The sequence below is a fragment of the Lucilia cuprina genome, chromosome 6 (assembly GCF_022045245.1).
Source record: "Lucilia cuprina isolate Lc7/37 chromosome 6, ASM2204524v1, whole genome shotgun sequence".
In the NCBI taxonomy this organism is placed as follows: domain Eukaryota; kingdom Metazoa; phylum Arthropoda; class Insecta; order Diptera; family Calliphoridae; genus Lucilia; species Lucilia cuprina.
In genome coordinates this window covers 30,053,124-30,069,614 of record NC_060954.1, presented here as the reverse complement: position 1 = coordinate 30,069,614, position 16,491 = coordinate 30,053,124, and the positions used below count along the sequence as shown (strand labels likewise).

At 29.7% G+C, this 16,491-nt stretch overlaps 1 protein-coding gene across 1 annotated transcript in view; it reads left to right on the top strand.

The window, feature by feature from the left end:
• LOC111682897 (potassium voltage-gated channel subfamily H member 8) overlaps positions 1-16,491 on the top strand; it is a 227,754-nt gene that overhangs the window by 127,945 nt on the left and 83,318 nt on the right. The window contains exons 8-10 of the mRNA XM_046953397.1: positions 2,405-2,609; positions 6,763-6,942; positions 11,983-12,101. Of these exons, the coding sequence (XP_046809353.1) occupies positions 2,405-2,609; positions 6,763-6,942; positions 11,983-12,101 (504 nt within the window). The remainder of the gene's footprint in view (positions 1-2,404; positions 2,610-6,762; positions 6,943-11,982; positions 12,102-16,491) is intronic.

Genomic DNA, 16,491 nt, shown 5'->3' with positions numbered 1-16,491 from the left:
AATATATAGGAACGGATCTAGAATACTCCCCTGGGGTACTCCTGTAGATATTTTTCGACGTGAAGATATCACATGGCTTTGTTCAGGAATTTTTATATTGTTTATCTGTACGGGAGGACAATTTTCTCGTCTTAAAGTAAATGTAACGTGAGTACAATTTGTTGCATTGACCTTTATTTTCCATTTGTCCAGCCACAATTCGCCGATGTGAAGCTGGAATTGTTCAGAAGCTATTTAAGGGTTATCATGTATGCTTACAAAAGCGGTATCATCCGCAAATGTAGATGTGTGAGTCAGTGCGCTCATTGGCATATCTGCAGTATATAAAATATATAGGAACGGATCTAGAATACTCCCCTGGGGTACTCCTGTATATATTTTTCGACGTGAAGAGATCACTTTTTTAGATCTTATTTGAAAAGATCTTTCATATATATAATTTTTAAGCAGTTTGTGAACATTCGCAGGTAGTAATGTGATAATTTTGTATATTAGTCCATCGTGCCAGACTTTATCGAAAGCTTGAGAAATATCTATGAATAATGCTGAGCAATATTGCTTGCTCTCGAAGGCCTTCCGAATAAGAGTAGTTATTCGATGTACTTGTTCGATAGTGCTGTGTTTTCTTCTGAAACCAAACTGATGGTCAGGAATAATGCAATTATCGTCAAAGTGTAGTATAAGGCTTTCAAGCAATAACTTTTCAAAAAGTTTTGAGAATATAGACAACAGGCTAATGGGACGGTATGATGTCACTTGAGTAACATCTTTTCCCGGTTTTGGTATCATAACAATTTCGGATACTTTCCATGAGGTAGGGAAATATCCAATACGTAGCATCGAGTTAAAGATGAACAAAATAATTCTCAGTGCTGAATTGGGCAGGTTACTTATCATCGTGGTAGTAATTTATCTATACCAGGTGATTTTCCTGCCTTTAGACCTTTGATTGTCGTCTTCACGGTAGAGAACCGGAATTTTAATGGGCGTGGAACCACATTATTTATAATGTTAGCACTAATAGAAGCATCTGTATCATTTTCTGGAGGCGTATGGGTGACTCATATGCAATAGGGCATTGCATATGTTTAACAGCTTTCCAGAGACTATATTCTGTTTTCTTAGTAGGGTCTAAGTTTTTGAGATAATTTCTCAGATTAGATTCCTTATTATTTTTTAAGACGATGTGAAGTCTTGTTTGACACTGATTAAGTTTAACCTTTATGTTGGGAGATCGCGATTATTGCCATTGACGCCTGAGTGTTCTCTTTTCTTTAATTAGAGACTCAATGTTCCTAGGACATTTCGAATTTTTGTAGTATCCTAAGGTGACTGGGGGTGTAGAAACAGCATCTTGTAAGATATCCGTAAATATATCGACAGCGGCTTGTATTTCATTATAGATATGAAGTGAATAAAATTTTACTAGCTCATTGGGCTACATAAATTTCTGACAAATGAAAATAAAAAATTTACAAAACAAAAAAAATTAATAAATAAATAAATTAAAATCCATTTCATTTTAAAACAAGTATGAATTTATAGTCGGACATTGCCGACCATATGATACCCTACACCAGTCAGTATGTTAAAATTTTGAATTTTTTTTAAATAAAGTATTTAATTTGTTTAATTGTGGAATATTATTACTTATTGTTGACAAAAAAAGAGATTTTCTACAAGATGGTTCATAGGGGAGAAGGGGTAAATATGGGCCTATCCTTATAAATTTCGGTATATGAATTTACGTCTACTTCAAGGTCATTTGTGTAGATTTTAATCGTTTTATAAGTAATTATAAGTTAATTTTGACCTTAATGTAATTTTCTGAAGGGGAGTCTGTATGAAGGCTAGGGTCAAATGAGGCCCGATTACAATAAAAATTAGTATTGTCATTTATTGTTCTATAAAACTAATTTTGATTGACATTATAAAATATTTAACGTAATTATGAGCCTAAAGGCCCAATTTGGGGGGACGGTTGTATGGGGGCTATGAAAAAAATGGACCGATTTCACCCATTTTCAATAGCGATTGTCCTTGAATCAAAAAAAGAGTATGTGCCAAATTTCATCCAATTATCTTGAAAATTGCGACCTATAGCGTGCGCACAATGTTTACATGGAAACACAGACAGACGGACATAGCTAAATCGACTCAGAAAGTGATTATGAGGCGATTGGTATACTTTAAGGTGGGAACTTTGCTATCATTTGGCACACACTCATTGTACAAAAATTTCCTTAATCTAAAAACTTTTTATGAAAAATTGTATATTGTAACATTTTTGAAAATTAGATTTTTTCTAAGTAAATGTTTTTGAATTATTACGTATGAAATTTTATTTTTTATTTCAAGATTAAATTATTAAGCATCTAAATTTTGTCTTTTCTTGTTTTATAAGGAATCACATATACATCTCGTAAAATTAACTCGTTTGTTGCGGCTATTGCGCTTATTGCAAAAAATGGACAGATATTCACAATATACAGCAATGATTTTAACATTGTTGATGCTGTTATTTTCACTAGTGGCACATTGGTTGGCATGTATCTGGTATGTCGTCGCAGAAAAAGAAAACATGCTTAATGAAAACGGATGGGATATTGGTAAGTTGGTTTCATAAAAAATGTATTTTTTCTTTTTGAAATATTTTAATAACAAGGCTGCTAAATTCTGCTTATATTATACTGTGCTACGACACTAAGTTAAAAGGAGAAATTTCCCACTGTAATTGAAAGTATAAATATGTATGAATAAATCGATGATGAATTTTGAATTCTTTACCCTAAAACAATCAAACTAAATCCTCCGACTTAAGATTTGAATGATGTAAGCTTCCAGACATACATTTTTGTATTTACTTCAATTTTCCAAAAGTTGATTTGGTTTTTAATGTAACCTATGAATTTGAATGATATATAGTTCCCCACATCTATAATAATATAATAGCCAGATTTTCCCCATAATGGAAATGTTTACTTCTTTATTTTTAATTTTTAGTTTAAAGTATTTGAAGTATTTATTAAGAACTAAATATGGGCCTTCATATGGCGGAGTTAGAGATTTTTTACTTTGTCATTTTGTACAAAGTCAAAATCTATGTATTTTAATCCAGGGTTAAGAAATCTTAATTCGAGTAGTATTATCGGTAGTTGACGTGACTAATTTGCATTTTTGTCACACATAATTAAAGCCTTAAGAGTTCGATGGATTCATTCAATAATTCCATATCACAGTGAATTATTATTCACTGTGATATGTTAAACAATAGTAGAAACAATTTGATGGGTGGAAGTTGACCAATGAGATCAATGCTGATGTTCTTAAATCTTGTTGTAGGCAAAAAATATTTTGATAGTGATGAAGAAGTATGTCTATTTTTATACCACTATGTGCTAAATTGTGAACTTTTGAAATAACTAACGACAGTTTGCTGGATTGTAAAGTCAAAATCTATGTATTTTAATCCAGGGTTAAGAAATCTTAATTCGAGTAGTATTATCGGTTGTTGGCGTGACTAATTTGCATTTTTGTCACACATAATTAAAGCCTTAAGAGTTCGATGGATTCATTCAATAATTCCATTACTTTGCGGGTGATATGCTAAAGTTCAGCATATCACAGTGAATTATCATGCACTGTGATATGTTAAACAATAGTAGAAACAATTTGATGGGTGGAAGTTGACCAATGAGATCAATGCTGATGTTCTAAAATCTTGTTGTAGGCAAAAAATATTTTGATAGTGATGAAGAAGTATGTCTATTTTTATACCACTATGTGCTAACTTGTGAACTTTTGAAATAACTAACGACAGTTTGCTGGATTGTAAAGTCGCACTTTTGCTCCTGAAATGTCGTAGTGTGATCCGTTGTAATAGTAAAGTCACGTCCTTTACGGAGGTATCTAAAATGTTAAAAAGCTGTACTTTTTTTGGTTTCACTAAACATTGAAAATAATGCCTGCGGTTGGTGTTGATTATTTACTATTTGATGGATTACTGCTCCCCTGCCTATATTAAATGCATCTGTACATAAAATGATTTTAGCTTCAGGTGCAGGGTTTACTAAGTCTTGTTTGCACAGTTCAAAAAGTTGCAATGTCTCTTCAGTCTCTTCAGAAAATAACTGAGCGGTAATTCTTCTTATTAGCGTTAATAAAAGAAATAAGTGGTTGTTGATGGTGAATTGCATGTGGAATGAATCTGCTATAAAAACTTAACATGACTAAAAAACGTTTAAGTTTGCATGCTAATTGGAGGTGGAAAGTTCTTAATAACATTAATTTTGTTGGGTAAAAGTCGAGTACCGTGATACGATATAGAATGTCCAAGAAATTCTTGTCACAAATACACATTTGGAGATACTAATTGTTCACGAGAACTTACACAGAAAAAATTATCGGTAGTTTATTTTCAATTAACATGTTTTAATTTTCTTTATTTTTTATTTAAACAAATTTTTATTTATCTTAATTATCTCGTTTTTTGAAACTGTTTGAAACTAAAATGTAAATTTTGATTAAATTTTTAATTAGTTCAAGTAATTTTTTAATTGATTGAAAAAAATTTTCTGGCCTTCTTTTCTATTTTAGATTTATTTTTAATATTTTTTTTTTGAATTTTTGTGCTAGCAATATTTATAATTCTTAAAAAGTCCATAAAATTTTAGGCATATAATATTCAAGTTTCTTTACAATTTATGAAACACTTTATATGTTAAATTGTGTCAATAAAGTGATAATTTTTGAAAATGCTGAACGCATTGTTAAAGGTCTAGTATTCCTTTAACGTTGTGTGTATGAATTGTTGGCTGCAAAAAGTTTTGTTGGTGATTGATTGCGATTTTTTTGTGGCAATAGTCTTTAATACTACGATATCTGCACCTGTGTCTATTAGAAAACGCTGTTTCGTTGGTCGATTATACACTCCCGCTCACTTAAATAGGTTCACTGTTTTCTTTACATTCAAATTAATTTTTTGCAAAAACTAATAGACTAATTAGTAATATTAAAATTTTAAATAATAACATGATGTCATAGGTATCAGCAGTAAGACAAAAATAAGCGCAATACCTAATAGCAGATTTTTAATTTTTTTTTCTAAAATACTACGTTTTTGAACAATATTTTTTTCGGCTCATTTGAATAGGTTCGTCATCTTTAATTGACAAAAACAACAACAAATTGCAAACTTTTATTTTTATATACATTTTACAAGGTTTTATAAAAGATTTACTAAGGAACATATCGTCACCTGAAACGCAAACGGCCCTATCTAACAGTAGAAGCAAACAACTGTTTAAAATGAAAAGTATGGTTTCAATTACCGCAATTTTCACCAATATTATTCCAAACGCACTGACAAATTGATTTCTTGTAAAATAAAATGAACTTGTAAAATATTAGTCCCAGTTTGTTCGTAAGCCAATGCTCGTATCATGTTGACAGTAGGATCCCCTCGTTTTTTCCTTAAATAATATATAATTTTTATGATTTATGGAGCATTTAAAAACTTTATTATTACCTGGTCTTATAGAGGAACAGATTCATAATTAATTAATTATTCTAACCTTTTTTACTATATCCGACCACTTCATCTATATTCTATCCAAATCGTTAGCTCGGCTTGTATATTTCTTCTTTAATCTTTTATTATGTAAGGCGTAAAGACGCAACATTGTATTTAAACCTATTAAAACAGTTGTTAGTATTAAACAACATTCAATTAATTCAAGATTTGTATTTCCCTGTACTGCCTCTACTTCATTGACCACATTGGCCGAAGGATTTTCTATTTTGGATTGGTGTTTTCCCATTGAAAAGGACCTTAAAAATTTTAATTGAACTTGAAAACTTAAATATTCTTTATATTATTTTTATTATTCATTGTTCTTAAAATATTTATATTTGTCAAATGGCGATTAACGCCTACTGACCTAAATGTGCAACTGAATGCACAATATCTATTATAATTATTATTATTGTCATTATTTTTTTAAATCATTTGTTTTTAATAGAAGATCGATTCCATCGATCTTTTCCCACATGACCGACGCCTGGTTTAAAGGAGGCGGTGGCTCCTCCTCTAGTGTTATGGCTTTGGGCGTGGTGTACCCATTCTGTATTTTGGCCGTACAGACTTCTGACGGAAACTTAGCTGTCCGCCAGGAACCACAATTTTGCTTTTGGGTGCTCTTTTATTTTCTGGCACTCCAAAAGACTTTTTATAATAAAAAATGCCTTCAGGTGCTTTAAAACAGCACACCCAAGGTCTTTTTTATTCTTTTTGGGTGCTTTTTATTTTTTAGCACTCCAAAAAATCTGGCAGGATCGCCATATAGAACTATGCAATTAAAAGATGTTTAGTTCAATCTTAATTTTTCGCAAGAGCTAAATTACAGCTCTCTTGTGTTAAGCGAAGTGTGTGTTTATTGAAAAAGTTCTTAGATTATATAGTAATTAATTGCTTACATAGAATTATTCATAAAATGGATAGTGTAACAATTGGACAGAACATTGAACGCAAGAAAAATATACAAACAAAGCCCCGATCAGTAAAATATTTAAAGTATTGACTGTTTTATCGACTTTGTAATATGATATTATTATTAATTGCTTTTTCAATATTCTGTCGGCATAAGCGATACATGTTTTATGCTACAATATTAACACAACTTTAAATAATTTTAAAAACAATTCCGCTGTTTAAATGTTTTCCGAACACTAAATTGTACACCACAATTTATTTTTTTCTTTTAGGTTGGATGCATGCATTAGCTGAGAGATTAAAAATACCAGTTTCAAATATTACAAATGCTGAAGCATACTCTACAGCTCTGTATTTTACTTTTACCAGTTTAACTTCCGTCGGATTTGGAAATGTGTCCGCAAATACAACAGCAGAAAAGGTGTTTTCAATTGTAATGATGCTGATTGGAGGTATGTTTTAACACAATATAATATTAATACACATTCTCATATTTTACTACCATAATATCTAAACAAATTTCAGCCATTTATGGAGAAAATCATAGCGGCGCATAGTGCTTCTTCCACACAAAGTTGTAGAATGCACTTGTGAAATAGAATTCAGTAATACTCATTCTCTCAACATACTTTGAAAATATTTTCATGCAACGAGAAAAAAAGAGAGAATTTGTAGTTACCACTATAGCTTGACAGCTTAGTTACAATTGGACAAATCACACAAAAAAGCGATCTAAGAATTAACTTTTTTTGGCGTTTATAAGAAAAAATATAAAAAAAAATATTTTGTTTAAAATAATTTTTTATAAAATTATTAGAAATCATTATGATATTATTCTGAATGAAATACGGGAACAGACATAATATTTTTTCTATTTTTTTAAATTTTTTTCATTTAATTTCGTCCATTAATAGTAACACATAGCGAAAAATGCGCATTCTAATAACCCCGTTTTTTAAATGTTGCAGTATTTTTAGCAAAATATTGTAAACATATAGCAACTCTATAAAAAATAAGACATCAATGAGAAGATCGCCAGAGAGCACAATAAACATTTAATAGAATCCAGCGTTGCCGTTGAAAAATTTTGAAAAGTCGCACAAAAAGGGGATTTTTTGGAAAAATGTCGTTCTGAATGGGGATTTTTAACAAATAAAGAGTTAACGTAGGTCAAATCATTTGTATTTAAATGCAACAAAATCTTTCCCAAATAGGCACTTAAAGTTTTCATAAATCGCACACCCAGCACAAAAGTGACCCAACTCAAAATTTTATTTTTGCGTTTTTATAGTCTTTAAGCTTTAAGATTTATATGTATATATTCCAATGAAATAAGTCAATATATTTGACTATTTAAGGTCATAAATATTTAAATTTATTAATGTTTATACTTTGTGGGCTTTAATTTAATTTAATTTGTCCCTTCATGGTCCAACTCTTATTTTTTATATGTTGTTTATAGTGTTATAAAGGAGTAATGAAAATGGAAGATACCGTTTTTAATATATCCTTATTTTAAAACAATAGTATTCAAATAAAATATTGTAATACTACTACATACACGCAGAGAAAAAATATAGTTGTGGTAACCATAATCTAAGAGCAACATATTATGGTTAGAATTATGGTTAAAGTTTACTATCAAGAAATATCATATTATGATCATTATTAGTATAATATTCTATCATATTATGATTAAATATAGTCCAAATATTTCATCATAACATAGTTTTATCAAAGACTCTAAATATATGAAGATGTTGCACACAGTGTATTTAAAATTGACAAAATTTTGTGCATCTTTTAGATGAGGGGGCTAGGTAACAGGGAAGCTAAATCATCATGCTCACTCTCATGTTTACTGAGAGAATTAGAGAGAACAAAAAGCACATACACATGTATATGGTACATTCCAATAGGAATATACGTGTACATTGTTTTTGTTTTTATTTTTTTGTGAAAACACATTCAGGTTAAAGAATATCAAAAACTAAAAGAAGTTTTGTTTCTATACAATTTATGTGCAAATAACCTGTGGAAGAGCAAATGTTACCGATTGTGTAATTGTAGGGTAAGAATACGTGTTTTATTGTTGTAGAAATAAAACTATATCTATACGCACCGAATTAGAATGTTCTTTTTTAGACTATTCAATTATGTATATACATACATATGTACTTACCATATGTAATTTTATAGACAGATCAATTATGAACTTCTGTCTCTATTTTTGTATAGAAAAAAGTTATAATAACACGATTTTTTGTTTAGTATTTGTTAAATTTATTTAGCAGTTTAATGTTTCAAAATTTTTATTTTTTCTGTACTGTATAATTTGTATTTGTATGTTTCCCATGTGGAATGCTTCCGTAGTAAAATAAGAACTAGTAAATTAAGCAACTCCATTCTGTGTTTATAACATTCGTTATTCTCATCAAACCAAAAGGAATAAATTGTATATTTTTAGATATTTATTTTTCACAATTATTTTAACACTGCGTTTGTTTAACAATTTATTTAATCCGATCTAGTACGGATAAACTATACAACTGATATAAAAATGGCGATACCAAAATATTTTTAATAGTAAACGTATTTTACTTATATCTTAAAAATTATATGCATAAGCGTGTAAAATCCTACCATTTAATGATTATTTGATAGTTTAAATAATTCTAAAGAATATAATATGTTTACATATTTATCATTATTTTTTTGTTGTAAAAATAATCATTTTTCAGAGAATCATTCTCAAATTTATAATTGTCATAAACATATAAATGTTTTCAGTAACTAAAATATTGATGAAGTTCAATAAAAATAACAATTGTTTGGTTATGACAACAAAATATTGTTACAAAAAACATGGAATAGTTGTCCTAATCATGCCGAACCATGTTTTTTCTCTGCGTGTAGGCATTAATTACAGTCTAAAATGGTTAAAATTGTAAAGAATTTGGAAATTTTTTGAACTTTAAATTTTGTATCTATGTACCGAATTTCGTCGAAATCAGAAAAGGTTAGCTCAAAATTTTTAATATTACATGTAACAAAATTTTCCTGAAAATAGCTTAGTTTAAAATGCCTTTAAATTTTCTATAATATAAATTTAAACCCCTTTGGACGAATTGGATCTAATAATTGTCGACTTTCATTTTCCGTTGATCTTTTCAGAAAAGAATCGAACCCCCAAAATTTGTTACATAGTATTATGTACCCCTGTATTTTTCGCACAATATATTTTCGAAATAAAATACACTGAGGCTAAGAAGATTCTAAAACGTTTACAGCTAACCTTTAAAGTTTCAGCATATTAAGGATATTCAATTTTGAATATCAAATACTTACAAACTCAGAATTTGTTTGAAAAATTGCACCTTCCATGCTTACTATTTGTGGGCCCTTTCATGCCTATAACAGACAAATAGACAGAAATAGATTTGTATAAAAGCATAAATCAATTCGTTGAGCTTATTTACTACTTTTATTTTTATTATTTTACTACTTTTATTTTTATTATTTTATAAAATTTATGGACCCAACGCCTAGCCGCAAATTCTAAGATAATTTTATAAATTTGGTTCATTTAGGACCAATAAAAAAGTTTTTTTTTTTCAAAATTTAAAAAAATAAAATATCACCTCATTAAAGTTCTTACTTTAAAAAGCAATATCTACCGATTTTAACTCATTTTTTTAAAACGAAGTATACCACTAGATTCTACTACCCAAAATTAAGTTTAGGTGTCACGGCGTTTTCTGTGCATTTTTGACACACTTAAAGTGTAATTAATTGAATATCAATACTATTTCTGGAATTTTACAATGGAGGTAAGAACATTTATAGACCGATCCACATAAATATTAGTAGGAATATTTTAGTTTCTTTAAAATGTACTTATGACAAATTTTATTTTATGTTGGAGAAAAAGGTCCTATGGGTAGTGTCAATATCAAATATGTTGGTTATGCCAGTATTTAGCGTTTAAGCATTTTTCTGTAATAGGAAATAGGGATATTTTCCAATCCTTATACATTTTTGTAAAAAAAAAAACTAGTTTATCTCAACCTCTTGTTATCATTTACCCGTTAGATGTTCTGCCATTATATGTTTGAATAAAAATTGCCAATCTATAAATACGAAAAATATAACCATTGAGAAAATGGGGGCACTTTTATGGGGCTCGTTGGCTAATATTGCCTATTATACAAACCGTACCTATAGGAAAAATTTGAGAAAAATTACAACTCTCTAGGTTCTTTCCTTCGGTCTCTATCTCTTTTAACAAAAAGACGGACATGACTGGATCGTTTTAGAATTCAATAACGTCCCAAAATATATATACTTCTTACACCTATATTTCGATGTGTTACAAACGGGATGACAAAAAGAATCCCCATCCTTTTTTATGGTGTGTGTGGCCAGAGGCGAAAAAGTTGCAAATTTAGTTAATATTGACAAGGGGCCACAAAAAGTGGCAAGGAACTTGAAAAAGGGTCAAATTGTGACTTTAGTCTCACAACGGTAACGCTGATAGAATCTATCTCAACCACAATGTCGCAATACAATATTTTGCTCTACATACAAAATGTATGAAAACTCATTGTCAGCTTCGGTTGTGGTTCCAATTGATATCAAGCTGTTAATTGTTTTTCTGGCAGCGTTTTTGTTTTATGTTACGGTCGTGTTCTGTTTCATCATTTATGGTTTAAAGATTAACCTATACAATATACAATATATTGTATAGGTTAATCTTTAAACAAACATCAGGTTTGTGCTGATGTTTGTAACACACAATAATATTGGTCCTATACCCACCTTAAAGTATACCAATCGGCCCAGAATAATTTAGCTATGACCGTCCATCCATGTAAACCTTGTAATTAAACTATAGGTCGCAATTTAGAAGATAATTCAATGAAATTTGGTACATGATCTTCTATTGTCCCGGGGGCGAAGTCTATTGAAAATGATTAAGATCGGTCCATTATTATCGGCATTATAAAATGCTACTTTTAGTACAAACCTTGTGTACAAGGTACAGGTCGTAATTTTCAAAATATTTTGATGAAATTTGGACCATACGTGTCGGCTCAACGCCAAAGCCTATTGAAATCGATTGGTCCATTATTTTACCTAGCCCACATAAAACTTTACGATGAAATTCAGCATACATAATTCTAATGAAAACGAAAAGCTATATACTAAAATTTGTAAGGAGGCCCATATTTACCCTCGCCTCCATATAAGCCCTCTTTATAAAACTATTTTTTCAAAAATTCTGAAAAAAATTTCGGAATTAAGGTAAATAATATAAATGCTTTGTAGGGGTATCATATGCTACTTGTTTTTAAATATGTAAGGATAAAAATCAAAAAAGTTCCTCAGTCAAGGATATCTTACGAAATGCATCTTCCAATTTTCCTATACTAAAATTAGACTATAGTTGTCAGTGATATAAATGAATTATTGTATTTATTATATTTTTGCAGCACTAATGCATGCTGTGGTGTTTGGAAACGTCACTGCAATTATTCAACGAATGTATTCGAGGCGTTCGTTGTATGAGAGTAAATGGCGGGATCTAAAAGACTTTATAGCTTTACATCAGGTAAGTTCACTACAAAAAATAATAAACTTTAACGTTGAAATTTTAAATGAATATCCGTTAATAAACATGAATTTCAAAATTAAGTACATACATATTTCTTAATAAAATATGTAATATTTAATTTCAAAACTTCAATGAATATATTTTTCCTTTGATTATTAAAATGTTCATAAAAATTATATTAATTTGATTAATTGCCATAAACATAAAAAACATTCCTTTAATCGAAATGTAACTTTATTTACCTTACACCTGTTACAAAAATTAGAATGTGAATTAGATGCTTTTTATACGGCTAGGGCCAAATGAGGCCCTATAATTATAGAGTTCATCAAGGCTAGTATAGAACATTGTTTTGCAGTTTTTTATCGACATACGAGTATATTATAGATAATTATGAACTTAAAATCCATATTCGTGAGTATAAGTATGATAGAAGAGCATCATATAAATATTCCCTTTTTGCATAAATATTATTTTCAATTTGATTGAGTAAATGTGTATTTTGTATCTCGAAAACTTTAGTTTATGTTAAATTAAAAATACAAGAAACTAATTTTGTAAATATAGGCAATATATTTGAATTGTTGAAATTATTTTTAATGGATTATTGTGGCAATGAGAGTTGTTAGTGTATAAAGAGGACGATTTTATTTATATTAATTTATAAAATGTTAAATTTGTTTAAAAAATGTGTGCAGAATGTTTTGAATTGTTTTAAAAAAATGTATCTAATTGAAAATTTTAAGTATCCAGGTATGATTTAGTTCAAATTACCTTAATAAGTATGTATCACGGCTCGGGAAGGTGCTAATCTTCCAAGAAGCCAGATTTTATTTTTGTGCTATTAAATATCACAGTACACACTGTTCATTTGATAAGCAGGTTTAATCTACTATTGTTCGTAGACATTACCTGTCTTAAGTCGGTAAAAGCTGAGCAATGGCATCATTGCAGCGTATGCAGAAATCATTGTATGAAAGAAGTCTGAGATTGGATCTTAAACAGGTCTATGGCAAAGTTTGTCCGTGCAATATCCGTTTAGGACAAACAAGTGGTTTAATTTTCCTTCTTCTGTCAGCGATAGATTGGAGTTTGTTTGCAATAAGTTGTTTTTCTTTTACGTAAAATACGCCGATGTTGCAGCGAAATAATATTGAATAAATTCCAGGAAAATTAGAAAGATTTGATTTCTTGTAATTATTTCAGCCTTTTGGTTCTCTGAATGAAGTTGTGGATCTCTACCAGATGTTCATTTGATAATCAGGTTTTATATACTATTGTTCGTAGACTTTACCTGTCTTAAGTCGGTAAAAGCTGGGCAATGGCATCAACATCATCATTGTAGCGTATGCAGAAATCATTGTATGAAAGAAGTTGTAGCCTATGCGCATGTATTCCCAGATGTCAGTGTCCTTATATGATCGCGATAAGGATTCTGAGACTGGATCTTGACAGGTCTATGGCAAAGTTTGTCCGTGCAATATCCGTTTAGGTTAGATTTTCTAAACAAGTGTTTTTAAAATGTCTCGTTATCTCTTCAAGAGACGTCCGGCATTCTTGGACAACTTTACAAATCCCGACGGATTTAATAGCTGCTTTGCTACACAGCTATTCTATAGCAATTTTTATGGCCGTAATTTCAGCCTGGAGTACACACAGTAGTCAGGGAGTCCTTCAGACAGTTCGATTGTTCCGAATGAATACCACATCCTGCCCCTGTGATTGTATTTTATCCATCAGTGAATATTTGAATGGCATAATCCATTATAAATGTCCATTTGTGTAGATCGTTTTATCCGGAATGTTTATTGCAAAGCGAGCACGTTTGGCAAATCAACCCACACAGTGAAAAAGGAAAGGACGATATATGCCATGCCACAGGGTCTAATGAATGAGTTAATCGTCATAACAAATTTTAAAAAATCGATCCAAAATGACCTTATATATTGGATCACTTTGCAAAATTAAACTTCAAACTTGTGAGTTTACAAGTGACATTAAATATGCATTCCATTCTGCTAGTATCTAAAAATAAAATTTTCTATATTCTAAAAATACCATTTACAATTTGAAAAATTTTCCTGCCGCAAGTAGGAGTTGAACTCGAACCTGAAATAATAATTTATTCATCAATAACTTTTGAGAAATGTGTTTTGGTGGGTTTTCTATTAATATTGATGCTTTTTATTCGATCAATTTAACCATGAAAGTGTAAACGATTTAAAAATAACGCCTAAACAATTTTCAAGTTCAGCATTTGTTTATCAGTCTTAACTTTTTATTTATTGTTCATATTTAATGGATTCAATTTATTTCAATATTGATTTATCGGCTTCTTTGATATGATTTTAAGAATTCGGCAAAATTGAAATATTAAAAAAAACACCCATGTAAATAAATTTATTTACCAACTTTATAGACAATTTACATTTATAAATGTTTACAAAAGCTTAACAAATAAACTAACTGGGACTTTATAGAGTTATATTAAAGTGTGGCAATAACTTGATAGACTAATAAAAAAAAAAATAATTATTGAAATTATCTCCTGAGACCCCTAAAAATATATGTTTTCTCTGCCTAAAACGATAACCATATTTATATATTATTAATTGTAATAAGTTGTTTAATATGGAGACATTACCCATATTAATATAATTAATTAAATAAATTACTCACCGACACAGACACACATCTTATTTGAACATATGTGTGACAATGTTTAGCTGTCATTAGGAATTAATCTTTTAGAAAAAATAAGTTTTTAAGGTCTTAAAACATCAAATGTTTTTCGATGATAATTGTTTTGGACAATAATTGTCAACTTACAGTACAGTTTTATTTAACCCCTTCCACAACCCTTTCGGTTTTTCATTTATTTATTTCAAATATATCAAGTTTATATGGTTTTAATGCGGCTTAAGGCCAACAATTGATACACAGAAAGAAATTTTATGATATATAGGTTTTATACCCTTACACCACTGTAGGGATACGCATAGAAATATTAACATTTCACGTGAAATATGTTCCCTCTTCACTATTTTCGTTCAATTACTTTTATGACCTGCAAAAAAAATCCCAGTTGTAAAATTTTCTAATGGAATTTTGTTTTGCTGTTTCTTCTGTTGTAAAATTTTCTGATGGAATTTTGTAAGCAATAAACAGCTGTAGTATACAAAACAACTATTGTGAATGAATTGTTCACTGCAAGTTTACAGTAGCAATGAAAATATTAAGAGGACTATAAGAGTAATTAAGTATTCCATTGAGGTATCCGTGTTCGTATTTTAAAAAACTGTTAAATTTTCCAAATTTTTCTGTAAGTGTAAATTTTACTTTCTGCTGGTCCACAACAAGAACAAGGTGTTTTGGTTCTCAAAGTTCTTAACCTCATCATAAACATCACTTCTCCACTACGACTACCACTTCCACAACACAACTGCAGCAAGAATAAATCCTTGTTATCTCAAAACTAATACATACACTCACTCACATAACTATAAATACAGCCTCAATGAAGGAGCAAATTCATTCAACAAGAGGATAGAGAGATAAATACAAACAAAAAAAGGATGTTTTTGTATGAGTGAATAAATCTGTTTTGATTTTAATCCTCATTATTCACCGACTGCACATTTAAACACGAGTTGCTCTATGTTGAATATACGTTTGTGTTTAAGGATAATGACACATATAGAAATACATCATACATTCTGTAGTAGTTGTTGCAGCATTTGTTTATTGTTTTTTTTTTTTTTTTGTTTTTTTGTTTTTTTTTTTTTTTATTATAGTTTAAGCTTGTCTTTTTGGACGTTTGTCGGCATATAAATAGAAAGTAGGTACAATAAATAGTGAATGTACATAGTGATTTTATTTAGATTATATCTGTCTGTCCATATATGTTCTGCTTGTATTTTTATTATTGCCTCGTGTTAAAGTTCACTGGGTATTTGTTAAACTACTTCAGTGACTGACTACCACTTTTGAGGCAGGAATGATAATAGCAGCAGCAGTTGATTAAATTCAAATAAAATTTGAATTGTAAAATAAAAAAAACATTTCATAATAAAATTTTGCAAAAACCATAATCTGAGATTGCACAGTTGTCGCAGAGGCAATAAATAAAGGTAAAATATATGGACAATAAAACAAAAAAAAAATACATTTGAAAACATTTTTTGAGGTCCTGCAAACTCTACTAAAAATATCTGATATGAAAAGATTGATTAAAAAAACCTTCAGTGGGAGCCAAATTCTTGTATTCGAAAGCCAGTTAAATGTTTTTTTCTTATTTATACACATAATAAATAAATTCAACAAATCAATATCACTGTGCATTTCTGTTTATTAAATGTTTGAATAGCGTTGTTCCTGTCATGATATT